This window comes from Leucopleurus acutus (assembly GCF_964270905.1).
Source record: "Leucopleurus acutus genome assembly, chromosome: 2".
In the NCBI taxonomy this organism is placed as follows: Eukaryota; Metazoa; Chordata; class Mammalia; order Artiodactyla; family Delphinidae; genus Leucopleurus; species Leucopleurus acutus.
This window is the reverse complement of record NC_139143.1, coordinates 185,454,355-185,468,797: the sequence shown is the minus strand read 5'-3', so window position 1 is coordinate 185,468,797 and position 14,443 is coordinate 185,454,355. Positions and strand designations below refer to the sequence as shown.

The 14,443-nt window shown below is 62.0% G+C and overlaps 1 protein-coding gene across 1 annotated transcript in view; it reads right to left on the bottom strand.

Moving 5' to 3' along the window:
• The window catches only part of CASZ1 (castor zinc finger 1), a gene marked incomplete at its 3' end in the record, with an annotated part of 53,661 nt that overhangs the window by 1,167 nt on the left and 38,051 nt on the right, over positions 1 to 14,443 (bottom strand). The window contains exons 9-18 of the mRNA XM_082832857.1: positions 13,559 to 14,406; positions 10,978 to 11,113; positions 10,676 to 10,739; positions 9,193 to 9,347; positions 8,928 to 9,050; positions 7,605 to 7,943; positions 5,880 to 6,078; positions 4,921 to 5,092; positions 2,949 to 3,100; positions 2,636 to 2,777 (exon numbers count right to left, since the gene is read on the bottom strand). Coding sequence (XP_082688983.1) covers positions 2,636 to 2,777; positions 2,949 to 3,100; positions 4,921 to 5,092; positions 5,880 to 6,078; positions 7,605 to 7,943; positions 8,928 to 9,050; positions 9,193 to 9,347; positions 10,676 to 10,739; positions 10,978 to 11,113; positions 13,559 to 14,406 — 2,330 coding nt within the window. The remainder of the gene's footprint in view (positions 1 to 2,635; positions 2,778 to 2,948; positions 3,101 to 4,920; positions 5,093 to 5,879; positions 6,079 to 7,604; positions 7,944 to 8,927; positions 9,051 to 9,192; positions 9,348 to 10,675; positions 10,740 to 10,977; positions 11,114 to 13,558; positions 14,407 to 14,443) is intronic.

Genomic DNA, 14,443 nt, shown 5'->3' with positions numbered 1-14,443 from the left:
GCGAGGTCCCCGATCTCGGCGCGGTGGGCGGGGGGGCCGCCCTCGGGGACAACTCCGCTTCCCGTCGCTCTGGGGGCCTCTCCTATGACCACCCCTCCGCCCCCTGGATAGCTGGGGAGCCCCAGGCTTCCCCCTTCGTCATCCGCATCTGCAGGCTGACCGCACTGGCCTGCCCTGGTGGGTGGCGGAGCAAGCAGCTCTGGGGGATGTGGGTGGGAAGTGAGGCCACGTCCTGGCGCTAATTGAAGCTGAAGGGGGAATCTAGGTCGGCAGAGTGTAATTACCCAGGTTGGACGGGGGCCAGGACGCCATCACGCACCCGCCTCTAATGAGGGACAGGCCGGCTCCTTCTCCCGGCCGGCTAACCAGTTTCCCGGGCTGCCGGCCTGTCTGCGCCTGGGACCAGCCTACTCGCAACAGGGATGCCGCGCGCCCTGAGGCTGTTGGGGGTTGTAACTCCCCGCCCCAAGGCGCACCTTCTCCTTGGTACCAGAAGGTTCTTTCAGGTCTTGGGGTGTCCCACCCCCAGTGGACTGGGAGAGGGCAGCTCTGCTGCAGGGCCAGGACTGGAGCAGGGGCTCGGCCAGCGGATGGGCTCCATCTGTGCCCTCCCCATCCTGGTCCCAACTGCTTCCTGGGCTTAGGATGCCCCGTTGCCAGGGCCGCTTAATCCACTGTGTGGTTGTGCTTCCCGTTACTCCCTTTCTGCACAGGCAGCTGGGGAAGGGGTGACCGTCCTGGGACTCCCTGCTCCACGCCCCAGGCCCAGCCCTCTCCAGGGTGCAGGGTGGGCACCCTCTGGGCTTCTCCCTCGCGCTGACCCTCCCGGCCCTCCCAGAACCTGCCGAGGAGGCTCAGCCCGGGCACCAGCCTGCTGCCCCATCCGTCTGGGGAGCAGACCTAGTCCCCGCCTCAGCAGGTGGAGAGAACGAGGACTGTGGTGGGCTGGGGTACCCAGCAGGGGGCAAGGAAGGGTCTGGGCCCTGGGGATCCGGGTGGGTGAGGAGTGGCTGCTTTGGGTCGGAGGTCACAGGGCTCTGGCTGGTTAAGCGACAGAACAGGGGCTGAATTCCCTGCGGAGGAACCCTCTGCCTTGGTCCCTGCCATCCCCCTGGGCTGGCCCAGTGCCTGGCAGTCGGGCAGAACATGAGGTAAGAATGCACGGAGGAAGAGGCAGAGCCAAGGTGGTGACGGCACCAAAGGGCAGGGGAGGGCAGGTCCCGTGCCTGCCGGGCGGCAGGTACAGGGTGGGGCTGGGAGGCACCTCTGCCGTGGAGCACTGCCCGCGGCCTGGGCCTCTTCCTGCTTGGCTCCGGGGCTGGGGGTTCAGGCTGGTGTCAGGATCCTGCAAACCTGGGCGGGTCCCAGGCACCAGCAGCTTTCCCAAGAACTCTGCCCCGGGTGAAGTCCTCAGAGCAGGACAGGCTCTGCCTTGCCGCAGGGTTAGGGCGGTGGGGCGGGCATGGCCATCTTGGGGCTCTGGCCAGTCCCTGAGCTGGGGTGAACCCCAGGGAGCCCTGGCAGTGATGTTCTGGCCTGCCCAGTGCTGAGCAGGAGCTGAGAGGAACTGTCCTTGGGACAGGGACCAGGCTCTCTGGTCTTGGCGCGGGCTGCGCTGTGAGGGGTGCAGAGTGGCCCTGTCCTTGACCCAGCTGGCCACAGAAAAGGGTCAGGTCCTGGACCGTGGCCTCGAGGCTCGGCCAGGGTGACAGACAGCAGTGGAGAAGACATGTGTGAGTTACCTGCGGCGTCCTGAACTAGGGGGGCGTCACTTTTTACTGGAGTTGGAGTGGCAGTGACGGGCGGGAAGCTGGGCGGGCTGCTGATGGGGTGGGCCAGGCCCCGGGTGGCTCCGAGAGAGGCACTGAGCAGAGAGTATGAGAGACAGGGTGGAGAAAAGAGGCATGGCAGGGAGGGGAGGGGCGCCCGCAGCACGGCCGCAGAGAAGGATGGGGTCAGTGGGGGCTGCGGAGCCACGCGGGCAGCCTCGTCAGCGGCGGCGGCAGGAGGAGGAGCCGGGCAGCCTGGAGAGGGCGGGGAAAAGCAGAAAAAAAAACCAAAACAAAGAACAAACAGAAAGAACCAAAATGAGAGACCCAATGGCAGAAGCGAGTATGATATGAAAATCCGTGGACAGAGGAGGAGCAGACAGATGCCACGAAGAAGAGAGGGGAGGAGGGGGCAGAGCAGAGCGACTGGGAGGGAGCGGCGGTGCAGGGAGAGGTCACGGCGGGCTGCGCAGGGCCTGCGGCAGAGCCCAGCCCGCGGAGGACCTCGCTCTGGGGCCCAGGGACCGTGCTGGGGACAATGGCAGAGGGGCCGTAAGAGGGACCAGGGCTGGGCGGGGCCCACCTGCCCCTCTGGCTGGGGGCTGTGCTGCTTTACTCTGTACCTCACAGCTCAAGCCCGGGTTCTCTCCTGGAAACGGAAGCTGAGGGCAGAGTGCCGGGGAGATGGGCAGGGTGGCAGCAGGCGGGGGACCCACGTCCCACAGAGCAGCCAGCGCTGCCACACCCTGGCCCGTCCTCCTTTAAGGCCACTTGACCATGAACCTCCTGTCCTGAGCCGGACCCAGCACCGCTGGGCCTCGGAAGGAGGGTCTGTCCCAGGCTGGCGCCCCCGGGCCCCCGCTCACCTGCTGCGGTGCTCTCGTTGCCCACAGGGGTGCTGGAGCAGCTTCGGTCCATGGTGGAGGACTCAGAGGACACGGCGCCCGGGCTGCAGCCAGTATAATCCATGTACTCGTCCGTCTCGGTGTCCATCAAGCTCGGGGGGCCCTGAAAGGAAGAGGGGGGCCCTGAGGAAGCTGGGCTGGGGGCTGTGCTGCCCACAGGGGCAGGCTGTCGCTTTGGGCAGCCTGGCCCACCACCTGGAAGCAAGAGCGGGACACGAGTGATGCCCTCTTGCCACCCCGGGTCGCGGAGGGGCAGCCTGCCCGCCAGGCTCACCTGGGAGGAGGGCACGCGATCGAAGTTCTTCCCCAGCATCCTCCGCATGTGCTTCCGGGCGTGGGAGGTCATCTGGTGCTTGAGGAGGAAGGAGAACTGGCAGCCCTCCCGGATGCAGTGGAAGTGGCTGTTCACCTGGTTGTACTTGCAGCCTGTGGACACAGCCCCGCTCGGCCGTGAGCCTCCCCCGCCGGCCAGTGCTCATGGCAACCCCTGCGTGTCGGGCACTGTTCTGGGCATGGGCCTACGTGGCCAACCAGGCAAATGGCTTCTGGGGGAAGGGCGTGTCCCCATTGGTGGTGTTCCCGTAAGGAGGGCTTCTAGCAGCCTCTCACCCCAACCCCAGAAAGTCCCAGGCCCCCTGGCTGTCCAAAGCCTGGCTCTCGCCTCCAGCCTGCACGCCCGGGACAACAGCAGGCTGGCCCCCGGCCCCTGCCCCAGGGCAGGGGACCCTAATGACCTGTCCACCACATCAGCCACCTCCCAGCAAGCCACCTGTCCCCACATCTCCTCTGGGAAGCCCAGGTGCTGCCTGCCCCTGGACCAGGTCAAGATGGCTGCGAGCCGGCTGGCCCTCTGCCCTGCCCCGCCCCACCTCGGCTTTGCTCTGGGCGGAGAACAAATAGAGCGAGCCGGACTGAAACGGTATCAGCAGAGGGCAGGTGAAGGCCTGCCCGTTGCCATGGCACCTGAGCCGGCCAGGTGTCTTATATCATCCCCCAGCTTTGGCCCCAGCTACCACCCAGAACACCCAAACTGAGTAAATAACGGCAACTGCGGAATCCCCTGACACCTGTAAACTGAGCCCAGGGACAGCACAGGCCACCGAGGGTTGACATCTGTTGCCGTGATTCCCAGGCCTCTCTCAGGCCATTAATGATTTCTGAATTAATTCTTGAAGGAAAGGTTTGTTGCCGTTCTTTTCTGGCGGTTGACTTTTGACTGCCTCATCCTCCCCCTATGCAATGGCCGGTCGGCTGCAGGCAGCGGCCCCACCTCTGCTCCCCCTGGACCCTGCTGCCATGACCACCTGAATCACAGCAGGCCTTGCGTGCAGCCCAGGTGTCTGCACCCAGCCTGCCTGGCTCCCACCTGCCTTCCGGCTTCCGGTCTCCTCATGGGCAGACTCCTGCCCCACATCTGCAGGCCCACAAATGCGTGGCTCCATGCTGAGGCGGGAGGATGGGCTCTGCCTCCCTCTGCTGGTCCTGGAGCCCCCTCCCCACAGCATCCCCAGGGCAAGCTGGGGCCAGCGAACTCCTCGGGGAGGCCTTGTTCCAGGGCTGGGGGGCAGCTTCCCTGCCAAGGGCTCAGCTCTCAGCAGCAGAGTTAACTCCGAGGCACCTGCCCCTGAGCTCAAGGCCACTTCCTTGCCCCGTGGCCACCTCCTTCCAGGTCACCCCAGGTCACAGATGCTCTGGGCTGAGCCCACAAATGTACCTGCTGGTCCCATCAGATCCCCAGCACCAAGTACAGTGCTGGCCACAGTGGACACTCGAAAAAGACCATAGCTTCCACTTCTAGCCACCCCTCACCTCCTGCAATAGCACAGAGCCTGGCACACGGCTGCTCCTCCGTAAACGTCTGCTGAGTGAGTGAATGAACAAACCACGGTCCATTTGGGATAAAACCCGAGTAGCTTCAGGAGCTCCTAAGACTTACCCGCAAGGCTCTCTTGAAAAGAAAAGGAAAAAAGAACCAGGCCTGGGTGCCAGAGACGAGGCTCCGGGCGTTTTCACTGGGGTGGGTGCAGTGCTGGGAGTCACCCTCACCCCTTTTCCTAGGCTCTTGGGGTTTTGACTATTCTCCTGGGGTGACAATGCCTGGCCTGTGATATCGTGACATTTTCCGAAAAAAAAAACATGGAGCCTGATGTGTGGGGACAAGAAGTGGGTCCCAGGGCCTCAGGCGCCAGAGCCGCGGCCCTGCCACCTGCTGTAGTTCCCTGCCCCCCAGCCCTGGCCTTCGGTACCTAGCCTGCTGCACTCCTCACGCTTGGTGAAGTACTTGAATCCGTTGGCTGCCCGCCGCTCAGCTTTCTCATGCTTCTTTATGTGCCACGGCAGCTTGGTGGTGATGTTGGTCACAAAGTAGCAGCCGGTCCTGAGACAGTGGTAGTGCCCGCGCATCCGGAACTCGCAGTGCTGCAGGGAGGGACAGGAGTCAGGGCCGGGCAGGCGACTTCCGTTAAGCTTCCACCTGCTCCAGCCCTCTAGAGGGCTGTGGCAGGCGTGCGTCCTTCCACGCTCAGAATCAGCAAACACAACTGTGTAAAGACCTTTCACGTGTTAAAAAGCAGTAAGTCCCTTCTGTCATTTGATTAAAACATCCCACCTGGTATTGTTTCAATCTCTTTCTAAACCCACGCCCAGCACAGACATCACTAATCTGTCTGAGCACTCTTGTCTGTGTGCCCAGACCTAGGCAGACGTCACTAATCTATCCTAGCACTCTCCTCCGTGTGCCCAGATGGAGGCTCAGACTCCTTCTCAATGCGCTCTGCCAGGCAGCCCCTACAAGTCTTGGGAGTAGGCCTTTATAATGAAGCTGACCTGCCCTTCCTGTCTGGGGCACAGACAGTTCAATCTCTTTATCTGTCTAATGGGCCTATGTTAAAATCCTAGGCCTCTGGGGAAAGGGAGCATAGCTGTTCCAGGACGCGCACAAGGATGCCAAGTGCACAGAGGCTGCCCGGCATACAGGCATCATTGAGGGTTAGGATGAAATGACAGACCTCACCAACCGAGCACCAAGCTGAACTCCTGCCTAGGGGTCTCCAGGGACCTAGGGGCAGACGGTGTCCTTTCCAGACTCTGGAGGAGGCCACTTACAAAAGGGTGTGAGACACGGAGCCTCGGCCAGGAGGAGCTGGTCCGGGGCCCTGCGCCTCCCTGCCCCCACCCCAGGGGCCACCCCGCCCGCATTGCTGACCTGGTTGGGACAGAGGCACTGCAGGGAGTAGTACGCAAACTGGTCTCGCACGTTCACGAGGTTGTTGTTGGGATTGATGTGGTCCAGGCAGTGGGACTCGGCCTTCCCGGAGGTTTTGCAGACGTACTTGCAGTTCCCAAAGAGACAGTGGAAGTGGAACTTGTTGGCATACTTGCAGTCCGTTGCGAGGCAAGGATCGCTGGAATGAAACCAGGGCCCAGAAGGTCATTGGCATTCCTGGTGCCCTCCCCGCTGGTGTCCTGACATTTGGTCATGTTGGGGTTCCGCTCCCCACTCCCCTGTGGTGTAATCAAGAGGAATGGCCCCTGGGCTGCCCTCCTGCTCAGCAGGACGATTCGGCCAGAGACTACAGATCCCAGCATGCAGTCTTGCCTTCTTTTTAGAGCTCTGAGGGCGCCGAAGGGACTGCGGTATGCAGGCGGCCCAGAGCACTGCATGCTGGGACACGTAGTTTCCGTGGCCACACCCCAGGATTACAGATAAGGATGGCCGCAATCACTTCATGGATATGAAAATGAGCGATGGTGCTGCCAGGCCTGGCTGATGTGGCATGGGCAGCGCCCTGGCTGTGGCCGACTGACAGGGTGCAGATGGGTGGGCAGCCCTACCAGGAGGCTTTGCCACCACGGGGCCTTGGCCAGTGGGAACGTGTGCCTGGCGTCAGGTCCTGCTGAGGCTCAGCTGCTGGGGTTTCCAGGGTCAGCTCGGGGCTCGGGGCTGCCACCCACTCAGAGAACCTCACAAGCCAGCTGAGTGGTGGGGCGGCTGGGGTGGGGAGGGGTGCTGGGCGAGCCCCCACGGCTGGCCTGCCCCGAGCAGCAGCCTCAGCTCCAGAGCTCTGCCTTCCAGGCTCCAGGCAGGTGCAGAGGGGCTGCACCCGGCTTCTGCCCTGGCTGACAACACAGCCGCCCCCGACATCCACACTGGACCTGGGGTGGGAACTCCGACCAAGGCCGGGATGCTGAGAGGGCTGCCACTTTGGGGAGGTGAACAGAGGAAGGGAAGCTGGGAAAGGGGCAGAGAGGAGCGCAGGTCCCCTTCCACGCCGTGGGCCCAGCCCCAGGTGCTCAGAGAGGGAGGACAGCTGCCATTCAGGCGGTGTGTGTTCACGTCCAATTTATTACTTTTATTGAGAACAGGAAGCCGCACATATCATGATACAGAGTCACCGTTCTCGCCGCAGGGAGACACCACCATCCAGCGAGGAAGGTCCCTCCCTTCCACCCCTGAGAGCTCAGACCATTGTGCAGGTGGCGGGGTGGGGGTGGGGTCCAGAGGAGGGCCTAGCCCCCTCGCCGCCCACCTATGACTTTGCTTGCCCTGCAGAGACTCAGCCATGGGTGTGAGCCACAGAGACCAACAAGGGGACCCGGAGGGAGACAGCCCGCCTTGCTGGGCGAGGACCGCCACTCCTGGCCCACCCAGGCTGGTCCTCGCAGCGTCACCAGTGGCCTCTCTGGAACAGTGGCCACTACCTCCACCATCTCCCCCCACCCCGGCCACCTGCTCCGGGAATAGGCAGTGAGGTCTGAGCAGCAGCAACTTTGGCTAGAAGGACATCACCCAGTGACCGTGTCCCAGAGAGGCTGGGGACAGCCGGGGCTACTGCAGGGGAAGGAGCAGGGCCTCCTCAGCTGCCCTTACTAGCACCTACTCCCGAGACACACGGGGGACACAGGGCTCCCGGCTCATCGAGGGACTCACTTCTCCTGGAACTGGAGGAATCCGGGTTTGACCTGGGGCTTGGCGTTTTCTAGAGAAGTCGTTGCCAAGGGCGAAGTGGGCAGGTGAGGCACTGACGCTGGAATCTGAGGCATCTGGGGTATGGTGGAAGCCAGCTGCTTCCAGGCGAGCAGGGTGGGGCTGGAGGGCACGGCGGCCAGGCTGGGAGTGGGCCCCTCGAGAGAGGAAGCCGTGGCCGTGGTGATGGGAGGCGCTGGAGGGGATGAGGGGGCCAAGGAAGGTTTGGTCTCAGCAGCCGAGGCCGGGAAGGAAGCCTCCACATTTCCTTTCACTGCTCCTCCCTCTGTCCGGAAGTGGAAGCTACGAGAGACAGGAGAGGGGTCTCAGGTGCGGGAGGAGAAGGCCCTTCCCTGGCACGCCTGCCTGCCTGCCTACGTATGACCGCATCACAAGCCTAGGGGCCCAGTGTCCCCACCGCATCTTCAGTGCCAGGTGCCAGAGGCCTCCCACCAGGAGGGAAGGACTGAGAACACACTGCTGTGTCCTCTGATCTTGAACTCGGGCTCCTGGCTCTGCCCTAACTACACCTTCCTACTCCTGACCTTCCTGATGCGCTGTCCCTAGCTCCTCCCTACTCGGGAGGGGTTGGGTACAGCACGTCCTGGCTCGTGAAGCCTGTCCTTCCAGAACCGGCTCTGACATTTACAGTGGGGGGTCTCGGGCCAGCAGCTGGGGCTGCCTCCGCAGTGAGAAGAGCCTGGCCGGGGCTTAGGCAGCTGCCTCCGCAGTGAGAAGAGCCTGGCCGGGGCTTAGGCAGCGGTGAAGGTCTGCTGTGCGCGTTTACCAGCTCCGGGTTCAATTACAGCAGGCGGCTGGGCTCGCTGCTCAACGAGCTGTACAAGTTAATGCCATTATTTTTAGGTCAAAGAGAATCTACAAATGCAGTGCTGTGGCTTGGAAAAGCCTTCACTTAGGGTCCCTGCCGGGGTCAGTGCTGGGCCTCTCCCGCTGCCTCTGCAGGAGCATCTGCGGGAGGGAGGGCTGACGGCTGCATGGGCCCGGCGGTGGAGAGAAGCAGCTCTTACTCGGGGCGGGGCCTGGGTGGGCTCAGAGGACCCAGCTGGGGGCTGAGCCAGCGGGAGATGAGGAAGCCTGCCTTTTGCCGGGCAGCACCTCTGAGAAGCCGGCTCAGCTTCTGAGGTCTCGTGGGAACCGCACACGGGTCCTGCTTGGAAGGCTGCTAGAGGCCTGTGCACCCCCTAGCCGCACCCCGGCCCACCCACCCCCGAGCCAGGCTGGGACAAGTGGGGCTGGGTTTAAACGGGCCCCCGGACCCCCACTCACTTGGCGTGCTTGATGGCCCCGTCCAGGGTGCTGAAGAGCGCGCCGCACTCCTCCACCACACAGTGGAAGTGGGCCTTGTGGAGGAAGTCACACTGCGCGTTGCAGAAGTCCTTGGTGCCAAACCTGGCAGAGGGGCCGGCTGCTCAGAGGAGACCCTGGCGCTCTGGCGAGGCTGGGGGAACAGCCTCGTGGGGGGAACACGTGCCCCCGGGACGAGTGGGCGTGGCCCTTCCCTCCCCCTTTGCTCACACGGCAAGCCCCTCACCTGCGAAGGTAGACCTTCCAGGGCTCTGACAGCTTCTCCTGAACCAGCGCCTTCACGGCCTTGCCCAGGAAGGGCGAGGACTCCCCGGCGGGGCTCCCCTCTGCTTCTGTCTTGATGTTCAACAGGCTGCCGAGGCTGGGATTGCCCTGAGACATCTGCGAGGAGGACAGGCCCGTGCTTCAGGCCGGGGACCTCAGGACACCTGACCCGACTGCCCTGGGAGGAGTGGCAGCTCTGGGCCGCTCGGGCCTCTCCAAACTGACCAGAGCATCGCGGTGCTGGCAGCCGGGAGGAGAGGAGGCCCGACCCCATGCGGCTCTGGCTACGGAAGAGCCCTCACTGAATGGACGCTGCCGCGGGCGGCCTGCGGCGCTGCCCCGGCCCCATGGAGCTGCCGGGGCTCTGCCACACAAACCCCGGGCTGCTAGGAGCCATCACTCAATCGGAGGCCGAGACTCCGGGCACACACTCCAGCCCGCTTTCCCCAGACTAAGCGGCTCCCTGGTTATTCTCCTGCCAGGTTTTCAAAAGAAGTGCAGGAGGAGGAGGAAGGGGTGGGGGAAACCCGCACGAATTCCTTGAGAACAAGAGAAGGAACACAAAGGAGGAGCAGAGAGGGAGGGAAGGAGGCTCACGGAGTGAGACCGAGGCAGGCTCGCTGCTGCTGCTGCTGCTGGCAGAGGAGGGGGCGGGAGAGTCCGCGGAAAGGCTCGACCCACGTGGGCTGTGGGTCTCCTACAGGAAGGAACAAGGGGGCGCAGGGAGCAGTGACCCAAGAACGGAAAAGGGGAGCAAGAGAGCGAGCAGGGGAGGGCGGAAGGCAGAGGGCACGCGCACCGACCGACCGGGCAGAGGCCAGTGGGAGGCCATGGGCCCGGCAGGAACCCCACTCCGTGGGGTCCGGCCCAGGCCCAGCTCCCTCCTCAATAGTCACTTGTGTACGGTAACCTAATTAATCTTGCTGTAGTCAAATTTATCATGTGAAGGGGGAAAATATATTTGCGATGATGTATAATTTACAAAGACCCTGCATTATTTAAAATAAATATTCTGGAGCGACCTCTGCAGAAGGCGTCCGAGACCATTACTCAACCTGAAAAGTGGAAATGGGCCCTTTGCTCCCGCTTTGCTCTCCCCCTCCACCTTTTTAAACAAACAAAAAAATATATAAAATGAATAAAATGAATAACCAGGAGTGAAAGAAGTTAGAGGGCTCCGGAAAAGCTTTTGGAGCCCTCCATCTGAAGGGAAAAAAAGGGTGTCAGAGGCTGGAATATATTTCTTCAGCCAGTTCATTAAATTAATTTGTAAGCAGTGGCTCTGAAATTATATCCGATGAAAAATGGCCTCAAAATTTAAATGGTACAAACTCATCTTATTAGAGGCAAAACATTAAAAAACAAACACATCCCCCCCACCCCCCCAGCACAGCTTTAATCTCTCGGGGTGGGGGGATGGGAGGCGTGTGATGGATGGTTCTTACCTTATTCATAAGCGAGGATAAAAGAGATGAATTTGCCGGGACTGCGTGGCCATTTGATTCATTACTGGAACACACAAACCAAGGGGCTTTAGCTCAGACAGTACGTGGGACCGGCCCCAGAGACTCACCCCTCCCAGCCGGCCCCTGGGGCTCTGGCCCCGCCTGCTACATCTGCCTGGGCAGGAGGATGACCCCTTGTCAGGAAGGGTTGGCCCCTCGCCCCATGGAGTCTGGCTCTGAGGGTGCTGTCCCCAGAGCCTCCTGCAGGGGGGCAGAGCTGGGAGGCCTGGGCCTCGCCTCACCTGGGCTCCTTCAGAGTCAGGTCTAAACTGCGGTCCTGGGAGGCCTCGTGGGGACCTGGGGCGCCAGCACTCTCACCGGGCTCCTGCTTCACCGGGGCTGGGGGGAACCTGGCAGGGATGGCCTGCTGCCCATTTCCTATGGGGGAGGGGGGAGGGAAGATGGTGTTAGAGGGACCGAGGGCTTCATATGGGCACAAGCCGGAGCCCCCCGAAGGGAGGGCAGCGGGCCGGGTGGGCTGGGGCCCCTGGGGAGCCCTGGCTGCTGGTCAGTGGTCCTCCCCACTGACATGATGGCTTGTGACGCTTCCCCCTGTGTGGCAATTCTTCAAGTGATAATTATTGCAAAATTATGTCAAAGTTGTCCTGGCTCAGGGCCTCCTGTAGGAGAAGGGCGGGAGGATGGGGAGGGGGCTGGGACGGGGGCGGGGGCCCTTCCTCTTCTCCACCGACTGTCACAGTCAATTTGTGGAGCTGCCGCTTAGGCTTTTATTAAAGACTCTGTTAATGCTGAGGGAAAGTGGCAGATCGAGACTGGGAGCTGCGCCCCCTCCGCAGGTCCCGTCCCCACTGTTGCCGGGGCGACAACCCTGCCTTCCACTGAGCATGCCCAGGAGGGGCATCTGCTGTGTCAGGGCTATGGGAGCTGACAGCCAATCAGAGCGGTTCAAACTATGTGACCTCGCCCGTCAAGCTGTCCAGGGCAGGGATATGAGGCCCACCCTGGCCAGGCTGGGCTGGATGGGGTGGGTGGGGGAAGCTGGCGGGGTGTAGGCATGGCGGGGAAAGGCTGGAGCTGAGCGGGCAGAGGATTCGGGAGGCCAAGCAGAACAGGGCAAAAGAAGTTGCTGACAGGAACATGTCCACCGAGCCTTTCCCCACAATCCCCAAGTGACTGAAATATTAATCTGCCCCAAGGCGCTGCAGCTGATGGAGAGCTGCTTCACAGAGAGCAAGTGGCATTTTATTAAAAAATAAAGGGAAATGGCCCCCTTCCCTTCACTTGACCTTTCTTTTCGGGGAAGGAGCTTTTTCTAAAGAAAAGAAAGTACTTGACAGTCTGGCCACGGAGCCCAGCGTGGCCCCAGCCTGCAGGCACCTCGCCGGAGGCGCACGGCCCCGGGCAGTCAGGCCTGACACCCACACTTGGAGTGGAAGGTGGGTCACAGCTGATAGGAGCGTCCCACTGGGAACATGATATTCAGTTTTCAGAATTCAGAGTCCACATTCCAGGAGCTCCCCAAAGCCACTTGCCCAGGGTCCCTAGGGAAACAGGGCTCTGACCCTCCTGCCAAGCACTGGTCTCTCTGGGGACACTGCGCAGAGCCCTGGGTGGGCTGCAGGGACCCTCAGTCTTGGCGGGTTTCAAGACAGTCTCACAGAGGAGCAGGGTGCCCGGGCTCAGAAGCCAGCTGTTGAGGTCCAAGTCTCGACCTGGCCACCTCCCAGGGGGTATACTTGGGGACAGACTATGCCCCACACTGTTCCATCAGCTCCACAAGGCAGGAGTTTGTCTGTCTTCTTCCCTGCCGTGTCCCCAGCACTGGCTTGGTGCCTGGCCCACCAGCAAGCTGCCCTCAGTGAGCACCAGTGGTTGATGAATGACTGAATGAATGAAGGAAGGAAGGAAGGAAGGAAGGAAGGAAGGGAGCCACGTCCCAGATGTGAGCCGAACTCTTCTAAAGGATTTGACTGATGCTAATTACCCGGATGGGGGAAAACAGAGGGAGAGAAGTGAGGGAAACAGAAAAGCCAAAAAAAATCCAGAGAAAAAGAGTAAAAAATTTTTTTAAGAGCAGAAAGCTTGGGAGAAAGGAGAACCTCTCTCCACGATGAGCCAGAGGAGGGACACAGATGTGACTTGGCGACTCTGACATGGCCGCCAGCGGCCCGGTCTGGCTCAAGTGAAAGAAATTCCAGTTGAAATCCAAGTCCTGGGTCACGCTAGCCAATTTCAAGCACTCAACAGCCATGTGACCAGCGGCCACCATACTGGACGGTGCGGAACAGCACGTTCCCACTACCACAGAAAGTGCGACTGGAAAGCGCTGATGGACAGGGAGACCCTGGGAGGGCATCCTTGGCCTTGACGGGCTGTCCAGGCACGAATCCCCTGAGCATCCCTGTACTGCGGCCACCCTGCCACTTGGCTGGACTCACATGCCCTCCCAGTCACCTGGAAGAGGTCCCAGGGAAGCCTGGGACTCCGGGACTGCTCCCACTAGGGGCTGGACTAGCGGGAGCCCCTACTAGTCCAGGGTGACATGGCGGGGTTGGGGGAGCCAGCAGTTGCCCCAGGATGCACAGGTACCCCGTGAAGCCGGGACTACTGCTTCCCCTTCACAGATGAAAAAAACAGAAACATGAGTTGCCTGGGGCAGGTGGGCCAGAAAGAGGGGCCCCGAATAGGAAATAAAGAGGACGGAGGCAGAGACCAGGCAAAGAAGGGGGCAGGGGTCTCGGGGGCAGGGAACAGAAGACACTCCTGCCAAACAAACACCCGCTGCTCGGCTCCGCACCGAGGCCAGAGAGCTCCTGGGGTTGGAGAGGTGCTCGCTTCCCAGGCAGGGCCCAGCCTGCTCACCTGGGTCAAAGGTGGCAGAGGGCTTGAGGGCGGCCGCAGCCAGCCTGGCCATCATGGGCGAGATGAGGCCCTTGCTCGCAGAGATCCTCTCCATGATGGAGGCAGGGGGCACCGGGACAGAGGCAGCTGCCGCTGCGGCCGAGTCGCCAGCTCCCGAGACAGCCAGAGCAGGTGTGTCGGGGGTTACTGAGGCTGCCGTCCCTGACGACATGGTACCCATGAGGCCAGGGGCACCCACAGGCAGGGAGGTGCTGCCCCGGCCCGGAAGGATGGGGAAGTAGGGCGCAGCACTGGGCAGGCCCGAGCTGGAGAGGGCCAGCGCCAGGGGTATGGAGCCAGGCAGGCCCTGGGCCAGCAGCCCCGAGATCTTGCTGTTGGGAGGCTTGGTGGCACTGGGCCCAGCCTCGGAGGTGGCAGTGGCGGTGACCAGGGAGGCGGAGGACTGCTGGCTGGTGGGGGAGGCGCTGAGGCTGGAGTTCTTGCTGCTCAGGGCAGAGAAGTCAACCAGGTCGTCGTTGCTGGACTCCTCGTGCTCCGTGTCCTTGGCGCCCAGCAGCGAGGGCGGCAGCCCCAGCACGCCCGAGCCCGAGGCGCGGATGTGCCGGCGCTCGTGCTTGCGCTTGTGGGAGGTCATCTGGCTGGTGGAGGTGAAGGTGAAGCCGCAGCCGGCGCGGATGCAGTGGAAGTGGTTGGTGGCCTTGCTGTACACACAGCCCTCGTACTTGCACTCCTCGTACTTGTAGAACTTCTTGAAGCCATCCTTGGCGTAGGCGTCGTCCTTGATGTGGTAGCTCTTGTGCTTCTCGATGTCACACTTGTTCTTAAAGGTGAACGTGCAGCCGGGGCGCCTGGCAGGACATCGGGAGGCTGTCATGGGGCCTCACA